Below are 15663 nucleotides of genomic sequence, written 5' to 3'. Positions count from 1 at the left end.
ACATCAACATGGACCCATCAGGAATAGGATTGGTCACCTGGTGGTTCAGCTCATTGTCATGGCAACAAAAGGGGGGATAAGAGGTTGAGAGATGGGGGTGGAGTCTGAACTAGAGACTCATAGGTTGAAACTCAATATGAAGCAAAGTCCACAGTGTGCTTGGATCTTGGAAGTCTTTTGTAAACTGACAATGGCACTGTAGGGAATCTGGAGTGAAAAAGAGTTGTCTGAGATAGCCGTCAGGTAAGATTCATTGTTTGAAGCTGGACTGGTATAATCTAGCCTCAGATTTGGGGAAGGAATGGTTAAAAAGGTCAGGAATCAAAATGCAAAAATAAGAAGCCTAATTCTGACATTAAACAATAAAGCACAATATTTGACAGCAGGGCTTCATTTTGGGGGGTCAACAGCTCCAGGTTAAAAGTAGGAGATAAGAACAGTAGATTTGGACATTGAGATTTGCTCTGAGATGGTTTTCAAGAACAAAGGAAAAGATTTTTTTGGGGGGGGAGGAAAAGAAGAGATCCAGACCAACAAAAATACAAAGGGAGCTTTACCTTCTTTGACACAGGTATTATTCTTCAGCTCATAGCCTCGTGGACAGTCACACCTTAATTCCCCAGATGGAAGGACACTGCTAGAAACCCCCTCTGGACACTTGCAACTCTTACTGTGGTTGGCTTTAGGCAAACACAGGAGGTTGCAGGGCTTGGGTACACAGGCATTGTTTCCTGGGTGGAGGAAAAGAGGCAGCAATGTGGTAGGTTATTAAATGAAACTGTGTGATGAATGGGATCTGGGGTCCCCTGGATCTCCCAAGTCCTGCTCAGACAGGAGTGATCACAGTAATACAAGGTGAAGCCCAACCCCCTCATTTGGCAGATCTGAGAGGTAAAAAGTAGCAGAACTAGAATCTAAGTCATCCACCTTCTCTTCAGTCTTCTTTGCATTATACTGGGCTGCCAGGCTTTCAATTCAAGTAAACCCTTGCTAATATAATTAAGCAATTTCTAGTCTAAATGAAGCATACAAAATATCTTTCACTGGTAAATGAAAAAACTTCTCTAGGGTTAGAGGTGCAAAACCCCCATTATCTAGAAAGTCCACATAAAACTTTCTGGTCCTCCTTTCATACCAGAGAAGGAGTCAAAATTATTATAGCATTAAAAGATAAATTATGACAATATTATGCAATAATATACAAATATTTTAAGCATTTCTAAACTTTCTGTGTTATCTGCTAGCCTTTACATGCTGTCTACAGTTTCTGTAAAACTCCCCAAAATTTCCCATTTAATTTATTAGACTGATTCATTATATTTTGAAACCACAATAAGGGAACTCATGATGTGGAAGGGATAAAGTGCAAAAGTACAAAACAAAGACATAGAAGACCAGGCCAAATTCAAGAAGGCCTAAATCTGCATCTTGCCTCAAAAACTTACTAGCTGGGCATTCATCTAATTTCTCCATGCCTCAGTTTCCTCATCTGTAAACAGAGATAAATAGTAGTGCTTATCTTTTCTATATTCTTGGTTTTTTTAGTGCTTATCTCTGTAGAAAGTGACCTATTATTACTGTTGTTATTTCCAAAATACAAAAGGTGGGAGGAACCCTCTGCTATTTAGCACCCACTTATTTTCCTACAGCCCAACTTAGAAATAATAATATATCATAGTACTTAGCAATTTAAAATTTACAAAGCACTTTCATCCAAAATAATCTTATGAGACTGGTGGTTAGTAATATTATAATCCCATTTTAGAAATGACAACAGTAAGGCACATTAAATAATTTGTCTAGGGTTACAATGGCTAGTAATTGTCAGCTTACCCATGTAACTATGTCAGTAGACCTTAGACATGGGGAAGTGGGAGGTAGGCACTTCTTGACATCACTAACATAGACACGGCACCCCTCTTTTCCCCCTGCACATAAAGACACGGGAAGCTGGTCTCCACGGATTTATACAAGCCCAAATTGCAAAGGCTTGAGATTCAGCCCCAGATGAAATGGTAAGCATGTGAGATACATGATGGTACAGCAGGCTTAAACAGTAACCTGCTAACAGTAACAAGGTTCTGGTATCTTGTGAATATGATGGCATTTCATTTTGGAGTTTTAATTGGTTAAAAAAAAAAGAAGAAAAGGTGAAACAGCAGTGGATCAGTGTTGCTTCCATCAAAAGACAGCATCATGCTATTAAACATGAAATAATTGATATTTCAGGATTAATAATTGTTATCCAAAAATAGGAAACACAAACCATTTAGGGAATAGATGAGACCAATAAGATGAAAGCCACAGCTCAAAGTGTTTTAGGCAACTACAAATTAGTCTATTGCTTGAGTAGAATTTCCAGTTACTTAGAAAGCACAATGCCCAAGAGGAGGAGGGAAAGGGTGTCCTGGAGAAGTCAATGATATGGATTGGATTCCCACATGGGCCATTTTGACATGACTGCATATTTCTTTCTACACAATCTTTTCATGTACACATGCCACTTGTTAGTAGAGCAGCTGAGAAAAAAAGAATGAGAACAAACAGGGCAAATGAAAAACTAACTATAAAATAATGGTCAAATTAATGGTAGTCAGTATCATTAACTTCATCAACCAAAGATGGGGAATTGACACAGCTCTAAAATGATACCTGTTTGAAAAGCAACAAAATAAATAATGACATGAAATAGGAGCACAAAGACATGAACTTGATATTTTGATTAGTTTGCTGTTAAAACAATAACATCAGAATTTGAAATATATGTAGTCTCCCAAGGTAAAGGCATTGAAGGAGCAACATTCATCTCAATGGAGAAGTTATGATATGTGTCTTTAAAAAAAAATTGCTACTCTAAATTCATACCATGTCCACACATCAAATATCCACGTGCATTAAATGAAGTGTTTATTAGACACTGGTAGAAGATTCAAAAAGCAATACTTCTATACTTGTCACAACACCAGGAGACTTTGGATTCCCATAATAGACCCTGATGATGAATTTGACTGATAGCAAAGCCCAGACTGCTGAAATGTGTGAAGACCAGGCTAATGCAGCCATTGATGCCTAAGACTGTGCATCTTGTGCTAACATTGTCTTAAAAACAAAGAATTAGAGAAGGAACCTTAGAGATCTAGTTCATTTTACAGCTGAGGAAACTGAGGCACAGATACTTTAAATGATTTGCATAAGGTCATAGAACCCAAATTCAAACTCAGATCATGGCAGAAGATAGAGGCCCAAGAGTCACCTGCCCACTGACACACAGATAGCAAGAGCCAGTCAATGAAGACCCAAACTCAGATCCTTTTATTAAGGATTACGCACTGTTTTTGATGCCTCTCAAAGAAGCAGCAGACCAGGCTTTGATCCTATGAATGGTAAATGATTCTGAAAGAAGACAAGCTATATAAGCAAACTAGCAGCTTCTGTGTGTCAGGAAACCAGAAGGGTCCCAGAACAGGTTGACTGGCATCAGAAGGTTGTCTGCTTATTTATTTCAGGATGGCAACACAGATCACCTCTGGCTATATTCTAACTGCTTAGAGTAGTGACTAGAGAAAGACAGTATTGCCTCTAGCCTCCATCAGGAATAGAGTTCTGGCAATAGGAAAATCATTTAAGCTAGGAGATCTTTGACGTTGCTGTTTGTCCTTCATTTTCAAAGAGGACCATGACATCAGGGAGATGATGCCTTGACAAGCAGGTGATGGGTTTAAGTGAGGGAGGGCTATGCAAAGTCACACCAGCCTTAATCTCTCCCCTGGAGTCTTTGGGGTTCCCTAACCAATATGAATCAGGTTCACTAGAGATGGCCCTGAATACCATGAGAGACCTTGGCTTCTTTAAGCTAACGGACCTATTTGACTGAAGCAGGTCCATTCAGAGATTAAGGCTATGTAAGAAATGAGGCAGAGAATGGTCTCTTTTATTTAGTAAAAAAAAAAAAAATCAATCTGGGAGGGGAAGACTCAGAGTTTCTGGCCAAAAAAGGAAACAATTGCTATTTACATTCATTCTAAGCCAATCAGGGCCCAAACAATGACAACCTATGGTTTGCCAAAGAATGAGAGTGATTTTGGTTTAAGGAAAGGTCCTTATATAAGAAATCTGAGCAGAAAGGGATGACTTCCCTGGTATACTAAACAAGATCTTTCTGAGCTCTCCTGGACTGTCATAATGGCATGTGAGCAACTTGAAGCCAGGGACACATCTATTTTTTTTTTCTTTTTATCCTCATTTCCTAGCACAGGGCTCTGTTGGTGCTAAGTAAATGTGTGTTGGTTGATCAACTGATTGCAATGTTTTGACCACATGAGGCTTAGCTCAGAATTTAAAAGATGAATTTTCCTACCATGACCTCAGGGAGGAGCTGGGGAGCAGGCCATTCATTGTTCTGAGCATCTTCCAGGATTCCAGAGAACTGAAAGATGAAGGATTCAGGATGCAAACTGAAACACATACTTCTTGAACATGGCCAATGAAAGAATTTGTTTTGCTTAGTTTTGCTTTGTTTTTCAACAGGAAGAGAAATAATATAAGGGAAATTAAAATTTTTGGTCACTGAAAAAAGATAAATTTTAATTTTTAAAAAAGGGGAATTGGTACATTCAGATAATATGAAAATGAACTGATAACACTAAAAGCTATCAGCTCAAAATTAAGAATCTGTACCAAGTTAAATAGGTATCAAACTTAAAAAAAATTAATACAATCTTGGGCTATTAGGGATGAAAGAGGTGGAAATATTGTTATCTTCTGCTCTTATCAGCCATTTTTGTGCAGTTCTGGGATTTGTTTTCATCAGGATTCTGATGAGCAGAAGCAGGTCCAAGGGAGAGAGAATCATAAGGGGATTTCAAACTTGCACTCCCTTAGGAGTAAGGATCACTCCGAAAACAGGGTTGTTTAGCTTTGAAAAGAGAAGACCTAGGGAAGGTTAGGACAGCTGTCTTTAAAGATCTGAAAGGCTATATATAGGAAACAGTCATGCCCTACTTGACTCCAGAGGGTAGAATAAAGATGAATGGGTGAGAAAGGCAGATTGAGGATTGATTTAAATTGAGACATTTCCTTAAAATCAAAACTACCCCAAAAAAAGATTGAGCTACCTCAGAAAGTTATGAATTATCCAACACTAGTAGATATGACCACCTCAAGTTGAGGTCAAGTTGCTACTTATCAGAGACGATAAAGAAGGAGGCTCTATTCAGGCTTAGACTATGAAATGAAAAGCTTTTTCAAGAACAGAATTAATGCAAATTAAGAAAGGAAGTTATCAATGGAGGGGTTATATCAAATATCTCTGGGAAGAAACTGATATTCAAGATAAACCGCACCATAATGGAACAATGAGAAAAGCAGGTTATAGTCCCACCTTTGACATGAGTCACATCTCAGCTAATTGAACCTCAGTTTACATGTCCAAAAAATGGGGCTAATAATAACTATACTACCCATCTCAGCTACCCAGCTGCAAGGATCAAAAGTCAGCTACCAACATGACCGATCTAACCTCTTGACATTAAATCAGAGTTTATGAAAGGCAATGGCCAAATAACACTCAGAGTCCTGAATCTCTGGGAGTCAGATGAAGTCCCTGGTCTTTGGACTCCCCAAAATGAATATGATCATTTATGGTGCTAATCAAAGAAAGATTGCTGAGGGAGTTTGCATGGGATAGATACACACACTGACACCTTTACACTTTCTGAATTTACAGTTCAACTGTTAACCCAGGTGTCTGGACATCATCCCAGCATCCCCCTCCTATCTACTCCTCACACACAAACAATCACCTTCTGTAGCAGTTATAAAATGTAGTCCAATCCCTTTTGTAAATAATTCCAAAATTATTAAGATACCTACCTCCAGAGTTCTGTTCATAATAACTATCAGTATTTATCATATTAGAAATTAAAACATCTTAGTATTATTATGAAGTTAGGATCTGACCATGCAGGCCCTCCCTCAAAGGATCTCAGAGCCACCTTCCTCCAGTCTCCCAAGAGTGGGAAAACTGCTGCCTTAGTGTAATTCAAGTCTGCTTTCTCCAGCATAAAGAAGAAATCACACCCAAGGTGAGAAATGCAGCTTCCTCCTGCTAGAAGCACATTCTACCAGTTCACTTGGCAGCCTTTTTTTTAGATCACACTAGAATAAGGTATTGGAGCAGGACTGGAGCTTTGTAGATGAGGTCATCAGACGTACAGAGTCAAAGACCACAGACTTCATCTGAACAAGGGCATCCAAGAGCCTATCTGCCAAAAGCTCATCAAACATAGCTTTTTGAACATTTACTTGTGAAAGGGAAAATTTGCTTTTGTGGATGAGACAGACTCTCTGGATTCTACTGCTCTCACTGGGAAGGTGGTGCTGACATCCCATGTCAGAAGGAAACTGAATTAAGAAGCAGCATCCAACCATGTCCCCAAAAGATCAACAGGAAGTTGTTTGTTGTTTTGTCTCTCTCAAAGACCCTGTGAAATGAGCACTAGAGACAGTCCCTGGTATGTTATCAAGCATGAGTGGTTTCCACCAAATGTACCCCAGAGCTTTGGAAGTAAAAAACTCCCGAGGTTCTGAGCACCAAGTCCTCTCTGTGTGCAGGAGGGGAACAATCTGTGCCAATTAGGAGATGTCTCCAACACCATGACCTGGGGTCACCCGAGGGCACTTGCTCTCCTGCCCCTTTCTGAGCCAGGCTGAAGCCAAAGGTTAAGTAAGATTTGGAGCCATGGGTCACAGGCCTCAGCGATGGGTCGCAGGCCCCAGTAAGGACCCTGATGAGTTTTCCCTTTTCTCCTCTTCCATGCCTCAGTTCCTGATGACTTCTGAGTCAGCAACTGGACATGGCTGCCCTCTCTGGAGTAGTCAGGATAACCCCTGTGATGGCCTTCCAGAGTCCGTGTTTTTCATAGCATGTCTGATTTTTAAAGAAAGAATGAAGTTTCAAGGTAAATTTCTCATTGTTTGTTAACTTTTCCATACCCATAAATGGGCCTGTAGCTTTTCTATCAAGAATATCACAAAAGATGAATTTCTCCCATCTAAAAAAAAATCAAAAAGGATAAGTATATTATTGGGGAAACAGATTATATTACCCAGTAGAGGGAACTGTGAGGGTCAGAAAAGTAAAGGGAGATCATTCAGTCATTAAGTATTTATTCTGCACTTACAAAGAATAAACTAAATAGTCCTTGTCATCCAGAAGCTTACATTCTAATGGAGGAGATAACATGAAAAAACAGAATAGATGGAAGGTGACTTTGAAGGTAAAGGCACTAACACCTGGGGAGATTGTAAGGTCTCCTGCAGAAGGTGGCATTTCAGTTGAGTCTTAAAGGATGACAGGAATTCTAAACAGCAGAGGTGAGGTAGGAAAAAGGATAACTGAATAATCTGAGAATGAAGCAAAGACCAGTTTCTTTCTTATTTTTTTTTTAGGTTTTTGCAAGGCAAATAGGGTTAAGTGGCTTGCCCAAGGCCACACAGCTAGGTAATTACTAAGTGTCTGAGGCCAGATTTGAACCCAGGTACTCCTGGCTCCAGGGCGGGTGCTCTATCCACTGCACCACCTAGCTGCCCAGTTTCTTTTACAAAATTCACTATGGACAAGGACTACAGAGGCAGCTAGGTGTTGCAGTAGACAGGTGTGAGCCTTGAAATCAGGAAGATTTGAGCTCAAATTCTGCTTTCAATTCTTATTAACTTGTCATTTAACTTCCTTAACTGTAAAATGAAGTTAATAATAGCATTCACTTCATCAGTTTGTGGTGAAGATCAAATGAGTGTTACTTTGCAAACTATAAAGTTCCTTATAAATACTAACAATTATTTTATTATTATCATCATTGTTATTAGGAATTAATCTTTTATATACCCCAAAAAGCTCTCTGAGGGAACATTCATGGTGCCCCTAATGAGGGGACAAGCCTACTAGTTCTTTTTTTTTTTTTAAGGTTTTTGCAAGACAAATGGGATTAAGTGGCTTGCCCAAGGCCATGCAGCTAGGTAAGTGTTAAGTGTCTGAGGCCCGATTTGAACTCTGGTACTCCTGACTCCAAGGCTGGTGCTCTATCTACTTCACCACCCAGCCACCCCTGGCCTACTAGCTCTTAATGCAGGTCTCTACCACAATGATGAAGCCAGTATACCATGAAACATGGTATGGCTGTCTAGAGTCTTCAAATGTCCTTCAGATACAGGGTTTAATGGGCTCAATGGAAATTGTTCTGAACAAAACAAGTCTTTGAAGGTTCCTTTCAGGTCAATGCACTTATAAGCTACTGAGTGTGGGTACATTTGAAAAGTGTAACATGCGAAGTCAAAGTATGGCACTGTTGTCCTCATCCTTTCAATTCCGCTTTTTCCTAAGCCTATAGTCATCTCCAAGGCCAAACCAGGAACTAACTATATAAGAGTTTGGCGAGTACAGCAGACCTGAGATCATATTTAATCTTGAGAGACTGGGGGAAATTTTTTAATAGAGATATAGAGATTTGCTCTCTGGAGTATCTACCCTGCTTTTTCCCTCCTGAATCAATAATTTGTTCAAGGACAAACAAATGTCAAAGTAAGAGAGGATGATGTAGTAAAAAGAAGACTGAATTGGGAGTTGTGATAAAAATAATGATAACAGCATTTATATAGTGCTTTGGTTTGGTTTATGTGCTCCTCACAACAACCTTGTAAAGTAGGGGCTACTATCATCCCTATTTTACAAATGAGGAAACTGAGGCAGGCAGAGATTAAGCAACCTTCCCAGGTTCACACAGCTAGTAAGTGTCTGGGGCAGAATCTGAACATAGGTCTTCCTCACCTGAATTCTGTACTCTATCCATTGGGCCACTTAGCTATCTCTAAGATATCACGGAAGGCTTGGGACTGAAATAAATGGCTCTTCCACTTAACAGCTTCATGACCATGACCAGGGCAGTCCAACTCTCAAGGTCTCATTTTCCTTATCCATTAAACAGAAAAATCTGGACTAGCTGAATCCTAAAATTCCTTCTAAGTCTAACATTCTGGGCCCTATGGAAGTCAAGTAAGAAAAGGCACTTTTCATTCAGGGCCCCAATGAGCACCCAGTATTTCAAGATCTACTACTGATAGATCTCAAAGCCTTACCTGCCTTGTTCCCAGGATGGTGGCCAGTTGCATGACGGATCTTCAAAGTCTGCCAGGATTCCCAGAGGGGATTGCATTGAGAAGTGGCAGCCTTTTTTCCTCAATTTAGGATTTAATAGTTTATATTCACATAATACTTTAAAGCTTACAATGCACTTTTCTTACAATCTTTTGAAATAGGTTTTACAAGTATTATTATCCCTATTTTTCAGCTGTGGAAACTCAGGCCAAAGAAGTTAAGTGACTTGCCCAAGGTCACAGCATTACAGAAAGCGTGACCTTAGACCTGTCACTTTAACTTCTCTGGGCCCTACAATGCAGGCAGAGGACATTTTTTTAATGGCAGCAAAACAACTAAAACCAAAACCTAATATTATGTGCAGTGAGGAAAAACATTACAAGTCTTCTCAATAGGTAGGTATAAAGGTATAAAGGTATAAAGCAAGGATATTCCTATTCTCACTTATATGACATAGTTGTAGAAATGTCAGTGATAATAATAAAACAGGAAAATTAAAAGAATAAACATAGTAAAAGAGGACATAAAATTATCCCTAATTGCTGGAAAACTGATGGTTTACTTAGAAAATGCTAAAAACAAAAATCAAAAAAAAAAAAATAACTGAATCAGTTATCTCCAATAAAGTAGCAGATTACAAAATAAACCCATAAAAATCAATAACATTTCTATATAACAATAATAAAATCCAGAAATACCTAATATAAAGGGGAGTCTCACTCAAAATAATTATAAAATGTACAATATATCTAGGAGATAATCTACCAAAGCACACTCAAGACTTGTATAAATACAATTAAAAAATATAATTTAAAGAAATAAATAAACAATATTCAGTGTTCAATATAACAAAATTACAATGCCAACTAAATTAATTTACAGATCTAAAACATTACAAATTAGAAAGGGATGGAAGCAAAATAACAAATAATTTCATTTGGAGAAAGAGAATATCCAGACTCTCAAAGAAACTAATGACCAAATACAAATGATGTGAGAACAGCACTCCCAGACCTTCAATTATACTCAAAGTTGTAATCACAACTACTTAGTTCAGTTAATAAATTTTAAAACTAGATCAGTTGTATATACTAACTAAAGAAGAATAAAAAACAGGTGAACTCACTAATAGAGCTCAATTAATTCAAGAACATAAATTGCTTCCAGAAGGCCCTATTTCACAAGAATTATAATGAATACTTGAATTGGAATTTGGCAAAAATAAGTTTAAACCAACAGCTTACTCTATATATATAACAATAAACTCAAAAGATTCATATGACCTGAAGAGTCAAAGTCATAACATTAAAACAATCAGAAGAGAACCAAAACAATTATCTTTTGCACTAGAAATTCTTCTTAAGAATTCTTAACCAAAAGCTCAAGGTGTGATCACAAAAGATAAAATAATTTTCTTTATATAAAATAAAATGTTTTCCATGAATAAAACCAACACAATCAGGATGAGAAGGTAATTGGAAAAGAAAAATCTTCTGCATTATTTGATAATATATTAAAGATATATGAAAACTAATTTAAAATTTCATGTAAGTATATGAAAATTAATATATAAAACTAATATAATGTAAGAGCCAATTTCAAAATGAGTAAATGTTAAATAGATATGAATAAGAATAGGGGTTAGACCTAGTCCATGCAACTTCTGAATGAGGAAAATTCCTCCTATCAAAACAAGTCATCACCTTTCAACTTAGTCTTAAAGGGTTGCCTAAACCACCTAAGAGATCATGAGACATGGTGTCAGAGATAGGACCTGAACTCAGGTCTTCCTGGTTCTGAAGCTAGCTCTCTATCTATCTCTACTATAACACAGTGCCCCTCATAGGGAAAGAACTACATGCTATTAAAAACCATATGAAAGACTATTCCAAATCACTAATAATAAGAGAAATGCATATCAAAACTACTCTGAGAATTTACCTCACATCCAACAAACTGGCAAAGATAACAACATAGGAAAATTTATATGGACTGATACAAGATGAGATAAACAGAACAAGATAAATTACATACATGTCTATAATTAAGTAAATGGGAAAAATGATAAAATAATTATAATTTTAAAATAATATATAAAAATTATATAATACACACACACACACCCTATATAAAAATAATTACAATGGTCAAACCTGGCCCCAAAGTAAAGTTGTAAGAATGTATCACTTAACCTTCTTCGTAGAGGTAGAAGCCTATAGATGTAGAGCACTACCAGGACAGCTAGACTTAGTAATTGTATAAGTTAGTTTTGATGAACCAGTTTTTGGCTTCTTTTTCTACTCTGTCTTAAGGAATTGTTCTATGTGTGGGGGGAAAAAAAAAAAGAAAGGTATGTAGTGGTAATGAAGGTGATATAAAGATAAAAGCTTCCAAATTTTTAAAGAATTCACCAACTTGGAGAATGTAACTTGTGTAAAAATTCAGTAACTTTTATTTATTATTTACTGATTAATGCTTATATATTTTTAATATTTTTTAATATTAAAAAGTTGCCTTTTGATATATTGTGAATGAACTCTGGGAACAATATATTTCCCAGAATCAAGGCTAGTAATATCATTTCAAAGATTATTTCCTATTTATTCATTAGTCTTCTGCTTTTGATGACAGAATACATAGCATCCAAGTTAAGATTAAGGAGCAATTTTAGGGGTGGCTAGGTGGTACAGTGGATAGAGCACCAGCCCTGGAGTCAGGAGAATCTGAGTTCAAATCCTGCTTCAGACACTTAATAATTACCTAGCTGTATGGCCTTGGAAAAGATATTTAACCCTACTGCCTTACAAAAACCTTAAAAAAAAAAAAAGATTTTTTGAGAGTTGGAGAATGGGTCATTCAAATGTCATTCCTTGAAATGCTGCAGTTTCTAGAAAGTATTTTGCAAATGAAGTAGGGTGCTACAAGCTGCTGTCAAATCACTACATTTTTTTAAAATGTTAAGCTTGAGTGAAGGGTGACTGAATCCAAACCTGTCTCTTCTAACTTCTAGGTATACTCTCATCTTCATTCCTGTAATGGAATATTTTTGCTTGATTTCTAAAACTGTACAATAAAAGACAACTTTATCATTTCACTGAATTTCAATGATTTCAAAATAATATATACGTATATATACATACACACACACACACACACACACACACACACACACACAAAGGGTTCAGTGGTTTTTAAAAAATGTTAAGCCCTGTGCTCTAAAACAGAGCTAATCTTTGGTGAAATTGTGAAACATGTTCGTGGATTCCCAGGCCTGGAATAAGACCCTAGAGGACTTATATTCTCTAACATCTAGATCCCTGTGATGGACTAGATGATGTTAACTGAAGCCAAGAGACACAGTGACTTGTTCAAGATATTATATTTCTTTAGCTCCAGGCCTCAATGCACATTAAATCTCTAATAAGTTTCAGGAAGGTCAGGAATGATGGTGGTGATAAATAAAGAGACTTCAATGTAGAGTTGGCCCTCCTAGAGTTTTAGTCTTTCAATTACTTTAGTTACCACCTAGTCTAAACCTTTTTTATGAACTGCTTCCCTGGAGCATTTTTTTTCATTTTTTTCATTTTCATTCAATAACTCAATTCATTCCTAATTTATGGGGCATATACCAGGTACTCAGCATTTTTCTAAATACAAAAAATAGTCATCAAATCAAAAAAAAAAAAGTCTATTGAGATTCTATACTAGGACCTAGAGGGATTACAGAGAAATATAAATCCTTGGCCTTAATGAGCTAAGATACATAAAGATAACTATGGTACGAGAGTAAAGAATGCAGCCAAATATGTGATGGAGTTTTGTCAAAGAATGCTTTTTGGCTAAAGAATGCTTCATGTAGAAAATGAAATCTGAATAAGTATGGGTAAGATTTCAATAAGAAGCAAGGAAGTTGGGCAGTATTTCAAGTAGAAGCGAGGTTATTTTTAAAGCCATCTGTTCCATCCACTCTGGTTTGGATAACTGATGAATTAGAAGTCTTCAAGGCTACTAAAGACAATATAATTCTCTTAAAGAATTCCAAACATTGGGGCAGCTAGGTGGCACAGTGGATAGAGTACCAGCCCTGGAGTCAGGAGTACCTGAGTTCAAATCTGGCCTCAGACATTTAATAATTACCTAGCTGTGTGGCCTTGGGCAACTTAACCCCATTGCCTTGCAAAAAAAAAAAAAAAAAAAACCCTAAAAAAAAATTCAAACATTTACTACAACTTATTTTCATGGTTCAAACGCAGCTTCAGACACTTACAAACTATGTGACCTTGGCCAAGTCACTTAACTCTGTTTGCCTCAGTTTCCTCATCATATTCTATGTATAAAAGACACTGAACTGTTGGAAAATACAAAACTGAAAAACTATCCCTACTAGCAAGAAATTTCAATGTAAAAAGGATAAGATATATTAATAACTAAGTATGAATCAAGATAGAATGTGATGATAGAAGCAAAGAAGAGATGTAAACAAAGAATGAGAAAGATTCTGAGAGGTGGAAAGATTGCTCACACTTAGATAAATCAAGAAAGACTTCGTTAGCACAAAAGCCAGGGTAGGCAGCAGAACCAGATCAATAGTTACTGCTGACAACTAAGCTGCTCTCTTCTGGAGGTGTCGTTTATTTAGTGGGCACACTTAAGAGGGTGGAACAGTGGTGTCTACAGGGGAAAGTGTGCAAAAATTCAGTTGCCTATAGGTAATATGGTCACCTGAAGAGGAAGAATCAGACCCATGGCAGCATCCCAGGTTCAGGAGAATTACCCCAGTCTCTTAATGCTCACTTTTTTGTTTCCTCCAATGCACTGACCCAAATCTAAAGACAGTCACAGCATCAGATGTGCTATATCTTTTGAGTCTTCCTTCCCAGAAGTTGTCTAAACTGTGAAACATCAGATCTACTTGATGCCTTCTAGTGCCAGTCTATTAACAAAGATAACAGTTCATCTGGAACTATGCCCAAAAAGCAATAAAACTGATCATACCCTTTGAGTCAGCAATAGCAATACTAAGTCTACATTCAAAAGAAATCATAAAAAATGGAAAAAGTCTCACATGTTCAAAAATATTTATAGCGGTTCTTTTTGAGCAGCAAAGAATTGGAAATTGAGGGGATGCCCATGAATTGGGGAATGGCTGAACAAGATATGGTATATGAATGTTATGGAATACTAGTGTTTTATAAGAAACCATGAATGGTCTGACTTTAGAGAAGCATAGAAAGAATTAAATGAACTGATGCTGAATGAAGGGAGCAGAACCAAGACAACATTGTCCACATTATTAACAACAAAATTGTGAGATGGTCAACTATGATGGATGGAGCTCCTCTCTCAGCAGTTCAGAGATGAAGGATGAGGGGTTTTTCCAGAGGGGGGAAAAACCCCACAGAATCTGAATGTATACCATGTTCACTTTTTAAAACTTCTCTTGTTTTTCCTTTCTATCTCATGGTTTTCTTTCTTTCCCCTTAGTTCTAATTCCTCTTACACAAAATGACTATTATGTAAATATGTTAAACACATGGACATGTACAACTTTTACCACACTGTTCACCATCAAGGGCAAAAGGGAAGGAAGAGAGAGTGGTAGAAAATGTGTAACATATAAATCCACAAATGGATGAATGCTGAAAAACTACCATAGTATGTAATTGGAAAAATACAATATCAATTAAAAAACAAAACCAACAAAAAAAAAATAACAGTTCATAAGGATTAGACTACTGAGATACAACTCTGGCTACACTGCTGATTCTAACTGTCCCAACATCCTAAATAAATGCTGAATGGACAGACTAACATTTACAGGCCTGGATCAGGAAGACTGACTTTCACGGTTCAATTCCAGTTTCAGACACTTACAAACAGTGAGAGCCAGGCCCACAATTTAACTCTGCTTGTCTCAGTTTCCTCATCAATAAAACAAGCTGGAGAAGAAAATGGCAAACCGTTATCTTTGCCAGGAAATCACAAAGAGTTCAACATGAGTGCAAATGATTAAAGAACAAGAAGCCTTTAGCACAGACAGATGTGGAGAGGTGTGCTCCAGCGTTGGAGATGGGATGTGGAGTCACAGAAGTGGGAGAAAACAGGAGGAGAAATCTATTTCAGCTAGTGTATAAAGCTCATGAAGGGAAGTTAAATAAGAAACAGAGCTGAAATTATATGTGGCAAAACAAATTGTGGTACATTAACAGAATGGAATGTTATTGTCCAAAAAGAAATGATGAGCATAAAGAATGCAGAGATTCATGGAGATTTACATAAAAAAGTAAGCAAAGTAAGACTTACTTGTGAAGTAAGCAAAACTAGAAAAATAGTATAACTACAATGTCTATAGAGAAAACAACAAAAAAAAGAAAACTGAATATTGTGTGATGATAACCATCAATCCCAAACTCAAAGGAGACATGTAGGACTGTATTTACCACCTCTTTGCTGAGTAGAGTTCTATGAGGATGCAACACTGCATATACTGTCAGATACAATTATGGTGGTTA

The 15663-nt window shown here is 37.1% G+C and overlaps 1 protein-coding gene across 1 annotated transcript in view; it reads right to left on the bottom strand.

Annotated features, from left to right (window-relative positions):
- SORL1 (sortilin related receptor 1) overlaps nucleotides 1-15663 on the bottom strand; it is a 198660-nt gene that overhangs the window by 59452 nt on the left and 123545 nt on the right. The window contains exon 22 of the mRNA XM_074215297.1: nucleotides 558-731. Within this exon, the coding sequence (XP_074071398.1) occupies nucleotides 558-731 (174 nt within the window). The remainder of the gene's footprint in view (nucleotides 1-557; nucleotides 732-15663) is intronic.

Source organism: Macrotis lagotis, chromosome 1 (genome assembly GCF_037893015.1).
Source record: "Macrotis lagotis isolate mMagLag1 chromosome 1, bilby.v1.9.chrom.fasta, whole genome shotgun sequence".
Taxonomy (NCBI): domain Eukaryota; kingdom Metazoa; phylum Chordata; class Mammalia; order Peramelemorphia; family Peramelidae; genus Macrotis; species Macrotis lagotis.
The sequence above is the reverse complement of the archived record's forward strand: the minus strand, read 5'-3'. Positions and strand labels throughout refer to the sequence as shown.